The sequence below is a fragment of the Eulemur rufifrons genome, chromosome 7 (assembly GCF_041146395.1).
Source record: "Eulemur rufifrons isolate Redbay chromosome 7, OSU_ERuf_1, whole genome shotgun sequence".
NCBI lineage: Eukaryota > Metazoa > Chordata > Mammalia > Primates > Lemuridae > Eulemur > Eulemur rufifrons.
The window spans coordinates 210,566,180-210,580,992 of NC_090989.1; the positions used below are offsets into that span (position 1 = coordinate 210,566,180).

Genomic DNA, 14,813 nt, shown 5'->3' on the forward strand with positions numbered 1-14,813 from the left:
TGCCTCTCCTCTGCTAGAGAGGAACAGTGATTGTTTGTGATTGCATTACCAGAGCCTAGCACATAGTGTGGGCTTAGTAAATTGTTTATAAATGAACACAGACCATTATGCACAATAATATCGATTTAATGATAACTACTAATTATTGAACCTTTACTGAATGCAGTATGTACATAAACTAGCTTCTAGCCCTTTCTAGAAGCTTCATCTTAAACTGCTCTCCACTCTCGAAGCACAACTCTTGACTGCCTTAGGATGCTCACTCTTGCTTCTCTCTGCCTGGAACACATTGTGCTAGAATGGCCTTTCATAGCTGGAAATTCTCATCAGAGCCACAGAACACAGACAATTATTTAAGTAACTATCCATTTTTCTCAAAGATGATTCGTAAGTGACATAATCTTAGATGCATAGATGAGAAGGTAATTCTTTACATAGTCAATGGTATGCTGGTAAATACTGGTTTATCAACCAGTTCTTCAGGAAAAACAGCACTGATTTGTAGTGTTTGCTGGATTTCCAGGAGGCAGATATTCTCACCATAGCAGATTTCAAGCTACCAATATCAAATGGGCTCATAAAATTCTTGAAAATTTAGGAGGCATTCTTAACAATGGATGGGTGCCTTAGGGCAGGGGTTAGCAAACTATTGTAGGCCAAATCCACCATGCCCATTCCCTTACATATTATCTATGGTTCCTTTCAGAACAGACCGTATGGCTGGCAGAGCCGAAAATATTTACTGTCTATCCTTTTACGGAAAGTTTGCTGACCCAGGCATTAGGCCTTCCTGTTTTCGTTTTTGTCACACTGTTCATCAAAAATAATTCTCATTGGAAATTTTTGCTGTGACTGATAAAACAATGCTGTACAATAAAAATACAGTGTGAGCCACATATGTGATTTTCCTAGTAGCCACTTAAAATAACAAAAAGGAAGAACCAAAATTAATTTTTTTTATTGTGGTAAAACAGAGAGAACATAATATTTACCATCCTAACCATTTTTGAGTATACAGTTCAGTGGCTTTAAGTACATTCATGTTGTGTAACTGTCACCATTCCTCTCGAGAACTCTTCATCTTGCAAAACTGAAACCTTGTACCCATTAAACAATCACTCCCCATTTCACCCTTTTCCCCACCCCTGGCAGCCACCATTCTATGTACTTTCTGACTGAATTTGCCTACTCTATGTATTTCATGTAAGTGGAGTCTTAGATTATTTGGACTATAGTGATTGGCTTATTTCGCTTAATGTAATGTCCTCAAGGTTCAGCCATGTTGTGGCATGTGTCAAAATTTACTTTTTAAGGCTGAGTAATATTCCATTGTATGTATATATCACATTTGATTTCTCCACTCACCTGTTGGTAGTCACTTGGGTTGCTTCTACCTTTTGGCTATTGCAATTTTAATGTTTCATTTAGCCTAATATATCCAAAAGATTTTAATATTTAATTGATATGAAAGATTATGAAGCATTTTGAATTTTTAAATACTGAAATCTGCTGTGTATTTTACACTTAGAGCACATCACAGTATGGACTAGCTGCATTTCAGGTGCTTAACAGGCCTATGCAGCTAGTGACTACTGAATTAGCACAGTTAATAGAGCTTTCAGAATCTGCTCCCTACCTACGTCTTCCCTGTTTGTCACTGCATTTCAGCCATTTGTATTGTCTTCTTTCCCCTAGATATCACTAGCTCTCTCCTCCCTCTCTGGGCTTTTGCAAATGCTGCTCATGACTGTGACCTAATAGCTAATATTTATTGCAGGTTTAGTAGGGCATAATGCATTATCTTTTTAGAAAAATTTCACAACTTTATGCTGAAAGTACTGTTATTATCCTTTTTTAAAAATGAAGATACTGACACTTAGATTAATAATGTTATTAAAGTCATGCACATACTAAGTAGCAGAGCCTAGATTCAAACCCAGGCTCTTCACACTTTGGAGTCCACACCTAACCACGTTCCATACTGCCTTGACTTTTCTCTGGCTGACTTTTCAGCCTTTAAAAGTTTTTAAGAGCTGAGTGTGATGGCACTTGAGTCCAGAAGTTTAAGGCCAGCCTGGGCAACATAGCAAGACCCCCATATCTTTGTTTTAAAAAAGTTTATTTAAATGTCAGTTCATAAGAGGGTGGTTGGAGTTACCACTCTAAATTAGATTGAGTGTAATCTGTGACTCCATTTTGTGATTATATGGACTGTTTCCCCCCTCCTTTGACCCCAAATACTGTAAGAACCCCAAGGGTAGTGACTTTTTCACTTACCTTCTTATCTCATGATGCCTAGCATTGTGGCCTGGGTGCATATTGAGTAATACAAGTATTTATTGAGTAAGTGAAGAAATAGTGTTTTAAAGATTTATTTGCAGTATTTTGTACTTATTTAGGATTATTTTAACAATGTGATTTACTTGAAGAAATGTGTTTATTCTTAGTCTAATTAAATGTCTGATGGCATTATTTCAGTTGCTTTTTTGTGCCAGCACCTTCCACTATAAAAAAGATAAGTGAGGTAGGTGATGGACATTACATGTTAATTAGCTTGATTTAATCATTCTACACATTGTGTGTATATATATATTAAAACACATTGTACCCCATAAATGTATACAATTATGATTTGTCAATTAAATATTAATTTAAAAGTGAAAAACTATATTTAAAACTCATTAAATTGACATTGGGAGCTTTTTAGAGACTGTGTATCTGTAAATCTGTTGTTTGATGCATAAACTATTGGATTAACAGATTCCATTTCTTATAACTTTGAAAAAAATGTATTTTGTAAAATATTACTGGAAGACCTGACCTCTGGTTTTTCCAGGTAAATTTGTGCAATTACAAGTTACCTTGTTCTATAGATATGACAGCAACAGACGGGTTTACTGATTAAGCAGCTGCTATACAGATGTCTAGACTTGGATATAATGTTTTTGTTAAAATCTTTTTAACTTTTTTCGAGTCTTGTTCTATCTCCAGGTTAGAGTGCAGTGGCATCATCATAGCTCATTGCAATCTCAGACTCCTGGGCTCAAGGGATCCTCTTGCTCAGTCTCCCGAGTAGCTGGGACTACAGGCGTGAGCCACCATGTCTGGCCTTTTTTTTTTTTTTAATCTTTAAAGTATTCTCCAGTTTTCTTGAAGGATACAGCTTTTATATTTAAAAATAAAGAATACAAAGAAAAAATAAATACATTTTGCATGTTATTACTTCAAAATTAGAAAATTCATAATGATGTAGAAAAGTATGAAATAAAAATGGGCACACCCAGAGAAAACAATTTTTTTTGGTGATTCTGTCCAGAAAGATATTTATCTGTATATCTGTATATACTTTTTCTGTTTAACAGGTGGGGTCAATACCCATACTTTACTTTATTCTCTTTGTACTTGTATCATCTTGGCAGTCTTTCCATGTAGAACTAGCTCATTTGACTTACTTATTACTTGTATGTTTTATTGTTTTGGTTTGTTTATATTAATATTTTTAGAAAGAAAAAAACGTGCTGGTATGTTACTGGCTTTTAAGTATATTGAAATATAGTCTGCATTGAGAGAGCACGAACCTTGGAATTGGAGAAATCTGATTTTGGGCAAGGAGCCCGTCTAAGCCTCACTGGCTACATTTTTAACATGTGATATATTAGTTATACTTAGTAGATTGGAGGATTTCATAAGATACTATGCATAAAGTACCTGGCTCAAGAGTTTATATGCTTTACTTGTATTGGTTTCTTTCCCTCTGCACACTTTTGTTCACCAGTGAATTGAGTTTTAAGTTTTTGCGATAGAAGGAAGGGTATCATAGTATGTGAATAGTGAAACATTTAGTTTGTTCTTTTTGTCATATTTAGATCATAGATACTCTATTTAAAAAATACATTTTAGAGATAATCCACTGTAACATTTGTGGCTGTGTTCAATTTTATAAGAAGGTGCCCATTCCCATGTATCTGTTCATATACTCAGTGTAGTTGTTTCTCATATTTGACATCCTTGTATAAGGTTTGTGCAGTGGTTTTAATAAGGGTACTAACTTCAAGGTTAAACATCAGATGTTTGTAGAGTGTTATCTGTCAGCTATTGTATATGTATGATGTATTAACCATGGATATTTTTTCAAGTGATGGTAGCAATATTGAGTAAAGAACTGATTCAGAAATAAATTCTTGAAGGACCTGAACCTTAAAATACTGACATAGCAAAGGTTTGAATGTAGTATATCATTCAGGCAACTATATAGAAAATTCTAGCAAAATGCTGTTAATGTTACTGCTGTTAATGTGTGGTTCTGTAGGAAATGAAATTAACGTGTATGTTTTATCTTCAGAGCTTACTAAATTTTACTTTTTTGATAGGTTGTAAGATTTTTCTATTTTTTTTTCCCTGAGGATATTTAATAGGGAGAGAGAGAGAATGGCTGTTTAAAGGCAAGTTTGGATTTCGGAATATTTTTAAAGGATGACTATTTCTTTTAGCTAACTTAAAGTCATATTAACTCAATTTAAAAACTTTATAATTGAGAATCTATACGTACATAATTAGATTAGCAATATTTGAGTGTCTTTGTGAGTACTGTGCCAGGCAGTTTCCATATATCTCTTAATTCTCCCATCAGCCCTGTAGAGTAAATATCTCCAAGTTACTGATGAGGAAACCGAGGTAGGTAACATCCCCCAGGTCACACAACTAGTAAGTGGCGAAGCCAAGGTTTGAATTAAGGCCCACGTCTCAAATATTTTGTGTAATGTGGTCACACTTTGATTCTTCCCTCTTCCCCCCTTGTATGTCTCATTTTTCTTCCCCAAAACAATCAAGAACAAGGAGTAAGCAAAGTGGGCCTTAAACAACTGAGATTGGCATCTTGAAAGTTGATCTGTTAAATCTTAGGTATTTTCATTACAGGACAACATTTCAAATTCTTTGAGCATTCTATTTTATATGGTTTTCAAACTCTTGATTATTATTTGCCTCTTCTTCTCCAGATTAAAAATAGCAGATATGGAGAGAAGAGAAGGTATGCTATCAAAACAAAAACTGACAGTCTGATAAAAAAGCAGATACAGGGGCTGGGCTCAGTGGCTCATGTCTGTAATCCCAGTACTTTGAGAGGCTGAGGCAGGAGGATTGTTTGAAGCCAAGAATTTGAGACCAGCCTGGGCAACATAGTGAGACCCTGCCTATAAAAAAAAAAAAAAGTTAAAAAAATTAGCTGGGCATGGTGATGCATGCCTGTAGTCCTAGCAACTTGGGGAGACTAAGGTGGGAGAATCTCTTGAGCCTAGGAGTTCAAGGCTACATACAGTAAGCTCCATGATTGCACCTCTGCACTCCAGCCTTAGGGGGTGACTATTGAGACCCTGTCTCTTAAAAAAAAAAAGAAGAAGAAAAAGAAAAAAGGCACCTTGAGAATCTGGAACAGTTATCACTATACTGCAGAAGAGCAGTTGATATCCACATCAGAACCCTAAACCACAAGATGGCAAAGAGACAAAAGCAGCCCATCCACCAGCTGAGAATTCGTCCACTCCCGAGGCTGAGCGGGGCGGGGCTGAGTAAATGCCAGCTTACCATCTCCACCATCGTCCGGTTTAGTCATCCAACAAGAAGAAATGCTGGTGAAATTCCAGCAATAAGAAATGAACAAGATTGGAGCTGAAGACCTTAAGTGCTTGCGTTTTGCCCGTTGACCAGATAACTAGAACTATCTGCGTTATCTATGCAGCATGGGGTTTTTATTATTTTTACCTAAAGATGTCTTTTTTGGTAATAACAAATGCCTGGTTTTTCTCAATACGCCTTTAAACGTTTTTAAATTGTTTCATATCTGGTCAAATTGAGATTTTTAAGAACTTCATTTTTAATTTGTAATAAAAGTTTACAACTTGATTTTTTCAAAAAAGTCAACAAACTGCAAGCACCTGTTAATAAAGGTCTTAAATAAAAATTTAAAAAAAGTTAAATTGTTTTGGTGCTCATACAGGTAAACTTCAGTTAACTGGAGAGTAGTACACTGATGTGAAACATCTGACGTTTGGATGATGTTGGGAAAGGAGCTGCTGAATGTTTTGTATATGCTGGGTTGATTTTTGAAATCATTAAATTACATATTCAAGGTACATTAGAATTTTTATTCTTGTGGTTATTGAGTAAGAGTCTAGTAATTTTCAGTTTCCAACTCTTCTGGCCTGTTGGTTGTTATTGTAGGTTGTCAGTGTAAGACCAGAGTAGGATATACATTTGTAGGAAATATGGATCCTTCAAGGCACATTCTGTCATGTGTTTTTTATTTTGAGTTAATGGTGGCCATATGGGCTTAAGGACAAAAATAAGTATATCTAGGTGTAGTCCAATGGAAATTACAAAAATCCTTCCTTTATGGTTCTGGTTATTCCCTAGATAGATGAAAATATTTTATGTAATTTGTTGCTGTAAGTTTTTTGTTTCTGCAGAAGGATAATGTCAGTGGGCTGCTTTTGTCTAAAGTAGCTTTGAGACTTTCTAAGATTGCTAATGAAGTTTTTCCACGTCAGTAATACTTAGCTTCTAATTTTTGTTGTGCAATAAAAGTGTGATAGATAAAACAGACATGGCAGTTAAGTTCAAAATGTTAGTGATAAAATTTCTAGGAAGTTTGAAGCCAGTGTAAACTGAAACTATTTTCAATTACCCTTCCTTTTTTAGGGAGAAAAATAGAAGTTTAAGGATATTTGACGCATGTGCAGAGTTTTTGGTCCTTCTACAACTCATCATTAGGAGGACTCCAGCCCTTAAATAATGCTAAGAATTTGACTGAACTGTTCATTGCTGTTCTATAACCTTTTGAGGTTGCAGCTGTTTTGGATATCAGATCTTAATTGTCTTTGATATAAAAATGCTCGTGGATGATCATCTCTTATTTTGGGGTGATTATCTCTGTTGTCATTTCCGTGTCTTATATCCAGTGTAGTCTGCTACCTAACACTAGGTTCTCTTCATTCCAATTCCTTTCAGATGACCTGCCGGAGACAAGGCATATTTTAGCTTTCTACAGAGTGAATCACTTGAAATTGGAATGCTCAGGAAAGTTGGCTGTGTTTTGACTTGCTGCTATTTCTTAAGGGCATTCCTTGTCAACTTTTAAAACTGTTTTTATTAAAGTATCGCACAGAAGAATACATGCATCATAAATGTGCAGCTCCATGTATTAGCATAAAGGTCAAATATAGAACATTACTGTCTCTCTAGAGGTTACCTTGTCATCCTTTACAAACCTCCTAAAGGTAACCAGTATTCTCACTTTTGACACTGTGGTTTTTGCCTCCTCCCTCAACCTTGGCAATATTGACATTTTGACTTGGGCAATTCTTTGTTGTTGAGGCAGTCCTTTGCATTATAGGGTCTTTAGCAGCATCCCTTGTCTCTACCCACCACATGCCAGTGGTACGCACTCCTGTTGTGACAACCAGAAATGTCTCCAGATGTTGCCAAATGCCTCCTTTTGCCCCTGTGAAGAAGCACTGCTCCAGGGTGATTTGTAGGGTGACTAACTGTGAAAAACTCTTACCTCTATATCTTCAGGTTCTTTTTGGCTAGTTAGATTCTACTTGGGGACACAAAGTATTATTAATATAATCTTCCTGCTTGGATGGTGAAGATGCAGCAGCCAGAATTCTGTTTGCTAGGAGAAAGGTATTGGGATGGGGGGCGCAGGGTACTCAGTATCTAGTATGTCTGTGTTATACTTAATCTTCTGTTTTTAGTATTTGTATTCCTGCTTTCAGTATGCTTGGTGTGTCCTTTAGTCCAGAGGCCCTTGGTTTCCCTTTCCAGAGAGGGAAAAAATCCTCCAGTCTTTTGTTGGGTTTGGGGAGGGGCAGTTGCCTGCTTACTGTGCAGTGTGAGGATGTTTGCTGCTTAGACTTTCGGAGAGTCCTGCTTATTTTATTCATTAAGCACCCCACATCTTCTTCCTTCCCATCCTCAGCCTCTGGTGGTTCCAGTATTGAGTCTTCTGGAAATTATGCAGAGTAAATTGAATAGCTTAGGACTCAGTACTCTTGGGTTTACTAAACTCATTGATCATATGTCCATCTGATTTCAAGCTTCCAAATTTTGTTTTACTTGACAACTTTCCATCTGTTCTTTCGTCTTGAGTTTCTGCCTTAGAAACTCAGGAAAAAAAAATCTTTTTGCAACTTATATCTGACAAGAGACTTATATCTAGAATATAAAAAGGACTTTTACAACTCGATAATAAAAAGACATATAACCCAGTTGAAAAATGGGCAAAGGATCTGAATAAACATTTCCCCAAAGAAGATATACAAATGGTCAGTAAGCACATGAAAAGATGCTCATCATCATTAGCTATCAGGGGAATAAAAATCAAAACCACTTGACACCTAATAGCATGGCTGTAATAGAAGTCAGCTAATAACAAGTGTTGGTGATATGGAGAAATTGGAACCCTACATGACTGGTAGGAATGTAAAATGGTACAGCCACTTAGGATAAGACTCTGGTGGTTCTTCAAATGGTTAAACATAGAGTTATATGACCTGGTAATTTACTCTGAAGTATTATATATAGTCAAGAGAAATGAAACATACATCCACACAAAAACTTGTATGTGAATGTTTATAGCAGCATTGTTTATAATTGCCAAAAGATAGAAACAATCCAAATGTCCATCAACTGATGAGTGGATCAACAAAACGTGATATATCCATACAATGAAATGCTATTTGGCCATAGAAAGGAAATGACGTATTGACACATGATACAGCATGGATGAAACTTGAAAACATGCCAAGTCACAAAGATCATCTGTGATTGCTTTTATATCCAATAGGCAAATCTATTAGACTTGCCCTAGAGCTCCCCAAATGAGTAACATCAGAGATAGAAGTAAATTACTGGTTTCATATGGCTGGAAGTGATGGAGGCATAGGTAGGTGATGGCTATAGGGTACAGGTTTCTTTTTCAGGTAATGAAAATATCCTGAAATTGACTGGTTATGGTTATACATATCTGTGAATGTACCAAAAACCATTGACTTGTATACTTTAAATGGACAGATTATATAGTATGTGAATTATGTCTCAGTAAAGCTTTTTAAAAATCCTATTGTATTACTGGGGACTTGAAAGAATGTTAAGAGTAGATACATGTCTTCAAATACTAAAATATAAAATGTTATATTGCATGTTAGATAATTAAATCATTTATTTCAGAATAACAAGGGATATCAAAAATTCTAAAAAGGATTTCTGAGTTTAAGGTTAGAAAACACCAATCTAGATTAACCCTTTCATTTTATATATGAAATAGAGTCTTAGGTAATCTGGATGATTCTGTCTTTGAAGTCAGATGTAGGTTTGAATTCTAACCCAGCAGTTTATTAGCTATGTCATTATGGGGGGAAGGAGAACATCTTTAACTTCTTTTTCTGTGTCTGAAATAGGATTACAAACCATCTTCCTCACAAGATTTTTGAGGATTCAAAGAGCTGTCATAGTAGTAGCTACCATTTATTGACTACCACCTGTGTATGATGTTTGTATTTTATATACATTCTTATTTATTCCTCAAAAAACTGTGTGTTTTGTTGTTCATTACGTTATTATTTCTGATAGCTGCTAAAGGAGAAAACGCTTGTAAACTGAAATCTGAAGTGCTCCAATGAGTATTTCTTTTGAGTGTCATGGACACTCAACAAGTTTTCGATTTTAGATATTTGGATTGGGGATACTCAACCTGTAGGCCGAGAATATGAAGTTGGCTATATATACTGTGGTCAACTAGAAAGAAAGTAGGATTGAAGAAGATATAATAGAAGTCTAAGGAATAGATTTTTGTAAACTTGTTAAGAACAGATTATGGCTTGAACTAAATTTGGTCTTATTGACATAATAAGAATAAAGCTATTATAAGGTATTGAGTTCTTAAGTCTTAGCAGAGGATTGAAATAGGATATGTGCACCTTACAATAAGACCTGTGTGTTAGAGATGAAGTGGTAATCATTTCCAAGATCAAGATACACAAAAAAGTTGCATTTTAAAAAAAATTTTTTTTATTTCAGCATACTACAGGGGTACAAATATTTAGGTTACATACATTGCCTTTGCCCCATCCGAGTCAGAGCTTCAAGCATGTCTGTCCATTCCCCAGATGGTGTTCACCACACCCATTAGGTGTGTCTATACCCATCCCCTTCTCCCCCCTCCCATCTGCCCGACACCCGATGAATGTTACTATTATATGTGTACTTAAGTGTTGATCAGTTAATACCAATGTGCTGGTGAGTACAATTTGCTGGTAAGTACATGTGGTGCTTGTTTTTCCATTCTTGTTATACTTCACTTAGTAGAATGGGTTCCAGCTCTATCCAGGATAATACAAGAGGTGCTATAAAAGATGCATCTTTATATTGTTTGATTTGTAGTATCTGTAGTAGGGGCCTCTTTGAGGTACTTACGGAAACTAAAACTGTATGGTGCTATGCAAACACCTATAATACATACTTATTATTTTCTCATTTAGTTCAAGGAAGAAATCTCTAAACGTTTCAAATCACATACTGACCAACTTGTGTTGATATTTGCTGGGAAAATTTTAAAAGATCAAGATACTTTGAGTCAGCATGGAATTCACGATGGACTTACTGTTCACCTTGTCATCAAAACACAAAACAGGTATGGTATTAGAAGACATAGAGCTTTAAACCATGAATACATGTTTATATTTGTCTTTTAAAGTAACCAGTGTTGGCTTTAAATGGCTTTCCCCGTCCATTTAAAATTTAAATGGATTAAAATTTGTTTCTTTGTTGCTGTTTATAACAGAATTTAAAAAAAAAAACAACCAATGTGATTTCATGTTAGTGCTTATATGTTTGTCATATGAGCATTTATTATTTTAGAAGATTCAACAGTATTTAGTCATTATGTCTAAATTATTTGAATTAGAATAAGCAAATTAATATGTTTTTAGCTATTTTTGTTTTAGGGAAATTTCTACAAAGATCTACAAAGATCATGGGTTACTTACCACCTTAGCAAACCAAAAATTGATAACCATATCTCTTTAAGTCTAAGGCATCATAAATTTTTAAGAGAAATATTTATTTTGTGTATCACTAAAGGAATACTGCTAAATTGAACTGGTTTTTTTCTTGCCAGTTAGAATTTTTATTTTCTACTTAGTGAAAGAGTTCCTTTAGATTTATTTGGATATGGAATTTTACCATATCAGTCTTGGCATACATACAAAGAAAATATAAATGAAATAAATTGGTTAAAACCTCCCTAAAACTTCTTTACATTGTCGGATTTTTTTTGAATCCCCTTTTGACTTCTTCGTCAGTGTTCATATTTTTCCATACAGTACCAAACTGTATTCTGTCAAGAGTGTTGGTGGTATCACATTTCTTAAAAGAGCACTACGATATTTTCTCAAGGATTTTCTTCCAAGCCATTGACACTCATTCTGTAAGTTTTTACACTGGTGTTCCCCAAAAGCAAATATTTGCTTTACTGATAAAAAATTTATTCTTCCTGTTTTTCTGCTTTTCTGTATAAATCATAACTTCTTTCAGTGCCAGTTAATGGTCTCATTTTTCTGAAGATACTTTCTGTGATAATTAAACTCAACTTGTATGGTACAGCACTGTACTTACTCATTTGAAGTCCTACAGAGCACATGTTTGCAGACATTACACTTGATGCCTGGCTGTCAACAATTGTAAGACGGATCCTGATTTCAAAGACATTAAAATGAAAAAATGTGTGCCTTAGAATCAGCAGAAGAAACAGATTCAGAACTCTTAACTGGTATCAGATGGAATGGTTTTCTGATAAACTATTGTCTTAAAGATAATAAGTAATACTCAGTTATTTGTGTTGATTTCTCAGCCTTCTCTTGGTGAGGTCTCTCACTTTTTATTTTTAAGAATTTCAAGGGTCTGAGTGAAACTGGCCCCTCTTGGCCCCTAAACCTCAAGAACTAGAAGGGGGTAGGTAAAAAGTTGTTTCTATAGTCCATCTTTGCTGGTGTGACTGATCATTATGACTTATCTCTTTTTCTTAAATAATCAATATGATTGATCGTAATATTTATATATATTATACTCAAAGAGGAGGGGCAGTTGCAAATATATATTTTAGATTTTGTAAGGTTTTACTATGTATATTTATTTTTGTAATGTTTAGTTATTTCAGAGTATTTACTTAATGATAATTTGAGTTGGTCTGAGAGTTTACCCCTTATTTTTGGGTATCAGAATTATTTCAGAGGTTCCTTTAAAAATAATTAGCCCCACTGCTTACACTGTGATTTAATTATTTTGCGTAGGTCTCAGGATCATTCAGCTCAGCAAACAAATACCACTGGAAGCAATGTTACCACATCATCAGCTCCTAATAGTAACTCCACATCTGGTTCTGCTACTAGCAACCCTTTTGGTTTAGGTAAGTGTCTTTAGTCATTTTTACAGGGATGAAAAAAAAAGAAACAGCTCCCTTTCTGAGTAGTTTTAGATAAAATAACGGAATTAAACCATTACATTACTTTAACAACAAAATTTTTAAAAAAACTTTTGTAGTTTACTTCTATAATTGTTGATATTAAGGAAGTAGTTGGGAATACAGGAGTTCTGGGTTAGCTTATATTTACATTTAATAAGTGGTCAGTAATTGACACATTTCTTTTTAATAATGAAAGAGATGTATGTATGCCTAATGTGACTACTACCACATAATTGAATCTGAGGAAGATTAGCTAATCGTTCATTATAAGATAGCCTCCTGAATAATAATTTTCTCATTCAAAAATGAACAGATTATTTATTTACTAACTGTCCTGAACACACATGGAAGGACTGGGGCCTGGAAATCAGCCCAGTAGTTAAGGATCTCCTGTACCAGCCAAAACTGCTTTTTTAATGTTGGTTTTATATACTAAGGTTTTGTGCAAGATTTTGTTGAGGAAAAAAGTATTCTGAAACTCACAGAAGTTGAACTAGATAGATTTTGATTCTTAAGTTGTACGACTGGTATAGTACCTTGAAATGGCATTATTTTTTATATGCACAGTTTTCACACATCAAGGATCATACTTTTTATCCGTTCTTTAAGAGTGTTTCAGTAATTCAGTTGTACTATGCCAAATATATGTTGGAAGCATTTGAGGCGTGGCATGCATTGGCATAAATTCACATTTGCTTTATTTTATTTTATTTTATTATGTCTGCTGCTCTTATTTTCTTTTCTTTCTTTCTTTTTTTTTTTTTTTTTGAGACAGTCTTACTCTGTTGCCTGGGCTAGAGTGCCGTGGCGTCAGCCTAGCTCACCACAACCTCAAACTCCTGGGCTCAAGCAATCCTACTGCCTCAGCCTCCCAAGTAGCTGAGACTACAGGCATGTGCCACCATGCCTGGCTAATTTTTTCTATATATTTGTAGTTGTCCAGCTAATTTCTTTCTATTTGCTCTTATTTTCAAAAAAGATCTTACGCTAGATCTTTTGGTTGGGGCAAGTGAGTTTTAGTTGTCAAAATAATTAACATGAACAATCCGGAGAGATTCAGATGCAATTATTTAGTGTTCAGACCCATGAAAGGTATCGTTGAGGTAAATCTCTCCCGTGTTCCCTCATTTTAAAGCCAAAGATATCAAAGCCTGAAGAGGCTTTTGGTTAATTTGTCTGAGGCCAAACAGCTCCCTAATCCCTTCATTTCTAGTCTCATTCCCAACCCTCCTCCTATCTCAGTGGCTTTTCTCCATCAGTTATTTCCTTTACTCTCTATATTCAGCTTTCTTTTTTGCTAGCTGGTCTCATTAAGGTTTATTGCATTTGTAAAAGCCACAGAATCTCACTACCACCCTTTCTTTTGCTATCCCTGGAAATGCATTTTCTGTTTTCTATGTTTTCCTTTTACCAAGTTCACTGCATTCTATTTCTTGCCCCCGTTACTTCACTGAAAATTTCCTGGATAATATTGCCAAATTTAGTGGACATTTTTTAGATTTTAAATCAGTCTCTCTTAATGCTTACAAATTTCTCCTTGAAGGTTTCTTCTTTAACTCCTATGATGCTATTTTTTTCTCTGGTTAGTTTTCTGATCAGTTTTTTTCTCCTCATTTGTGGGTTTCTTTTTCCCCTGTCTATGTTGGCATCATTCCTCAGAGTTCTGCCTTGGCTTTCTTCTCTTTTACTCTATTTATTCTTCCTGAGTGACATTATCCTGTTGTTACATCCTGGAGACTCTCAAATCTGTACCTCAACTCACATCACTCCTGAACTCCATTCCTTGTATTCAGCTCTCTTAGATATTACCTGATGTTCTCTAAGTAATTTAGCTTGTGTCTCCTTTGTAAACAAAAGCAGAAAACAAATGCAAAAACTTACCATCTTGCTCTTCAAATCTCTGCCTTTCCCACACCGAGTCTCTTGGTCCATAACTTCTTCTCTATCCCACTCCATGCAATTATTGTCCATTGCTACTCTTTGATGCAGGCCCTCAACTTTCTTCATCTATAATGTTCACTCTGGTTGTTTCCCACATTGCTCTTTGAATAAGAACATCTCATGTGACTATTTTGCTTAAAATCCTTTAAGTCTTTAAAAAGATTTTTAAAATTTAGTCATTATCTACCTCTACATCTTCATTTCTTACCCATCAGTTAATTATATTAGTTATGATAGGCTATCTTGTGTTAATTAAGGCACTGAAAATTCAGTGGCTTAATACAACAAAGCTTAATATCTTGCTACAGAGCTTTCCTGCATGCTACAGGTTTTTCACTGGTCTGTGAGGTCT

General features: G+C 35.2%; 1 protein-coding gene across 2 annotated transcripts in view; it reads left to right on the forward strand.

The window, feature by feature from the left end:
* UBQLN1 (ubiquilin 1) overlaps positions 1–14,813 on the forward strand; it is a 41,192-nt gene that overhangs the window by 6,906 nt on the left and 19,473 nt on the right. For both annotated transcript variants that reach the window (XM_069476333.1, XM_069476334.1), the window contains exons 2-3: positions 10,539–10,690; positions 12,348–12,463. In XM_069476333.1, the coding sequence (XP_069332434.1) occupies positions 10,539–10,690; positions 12,348–12,463 (268 nt within the window). The remainder of the gene's footprint in view (positions 1–10,538; positions 10,691–12,347; positions 12,464–14,813) is intronic.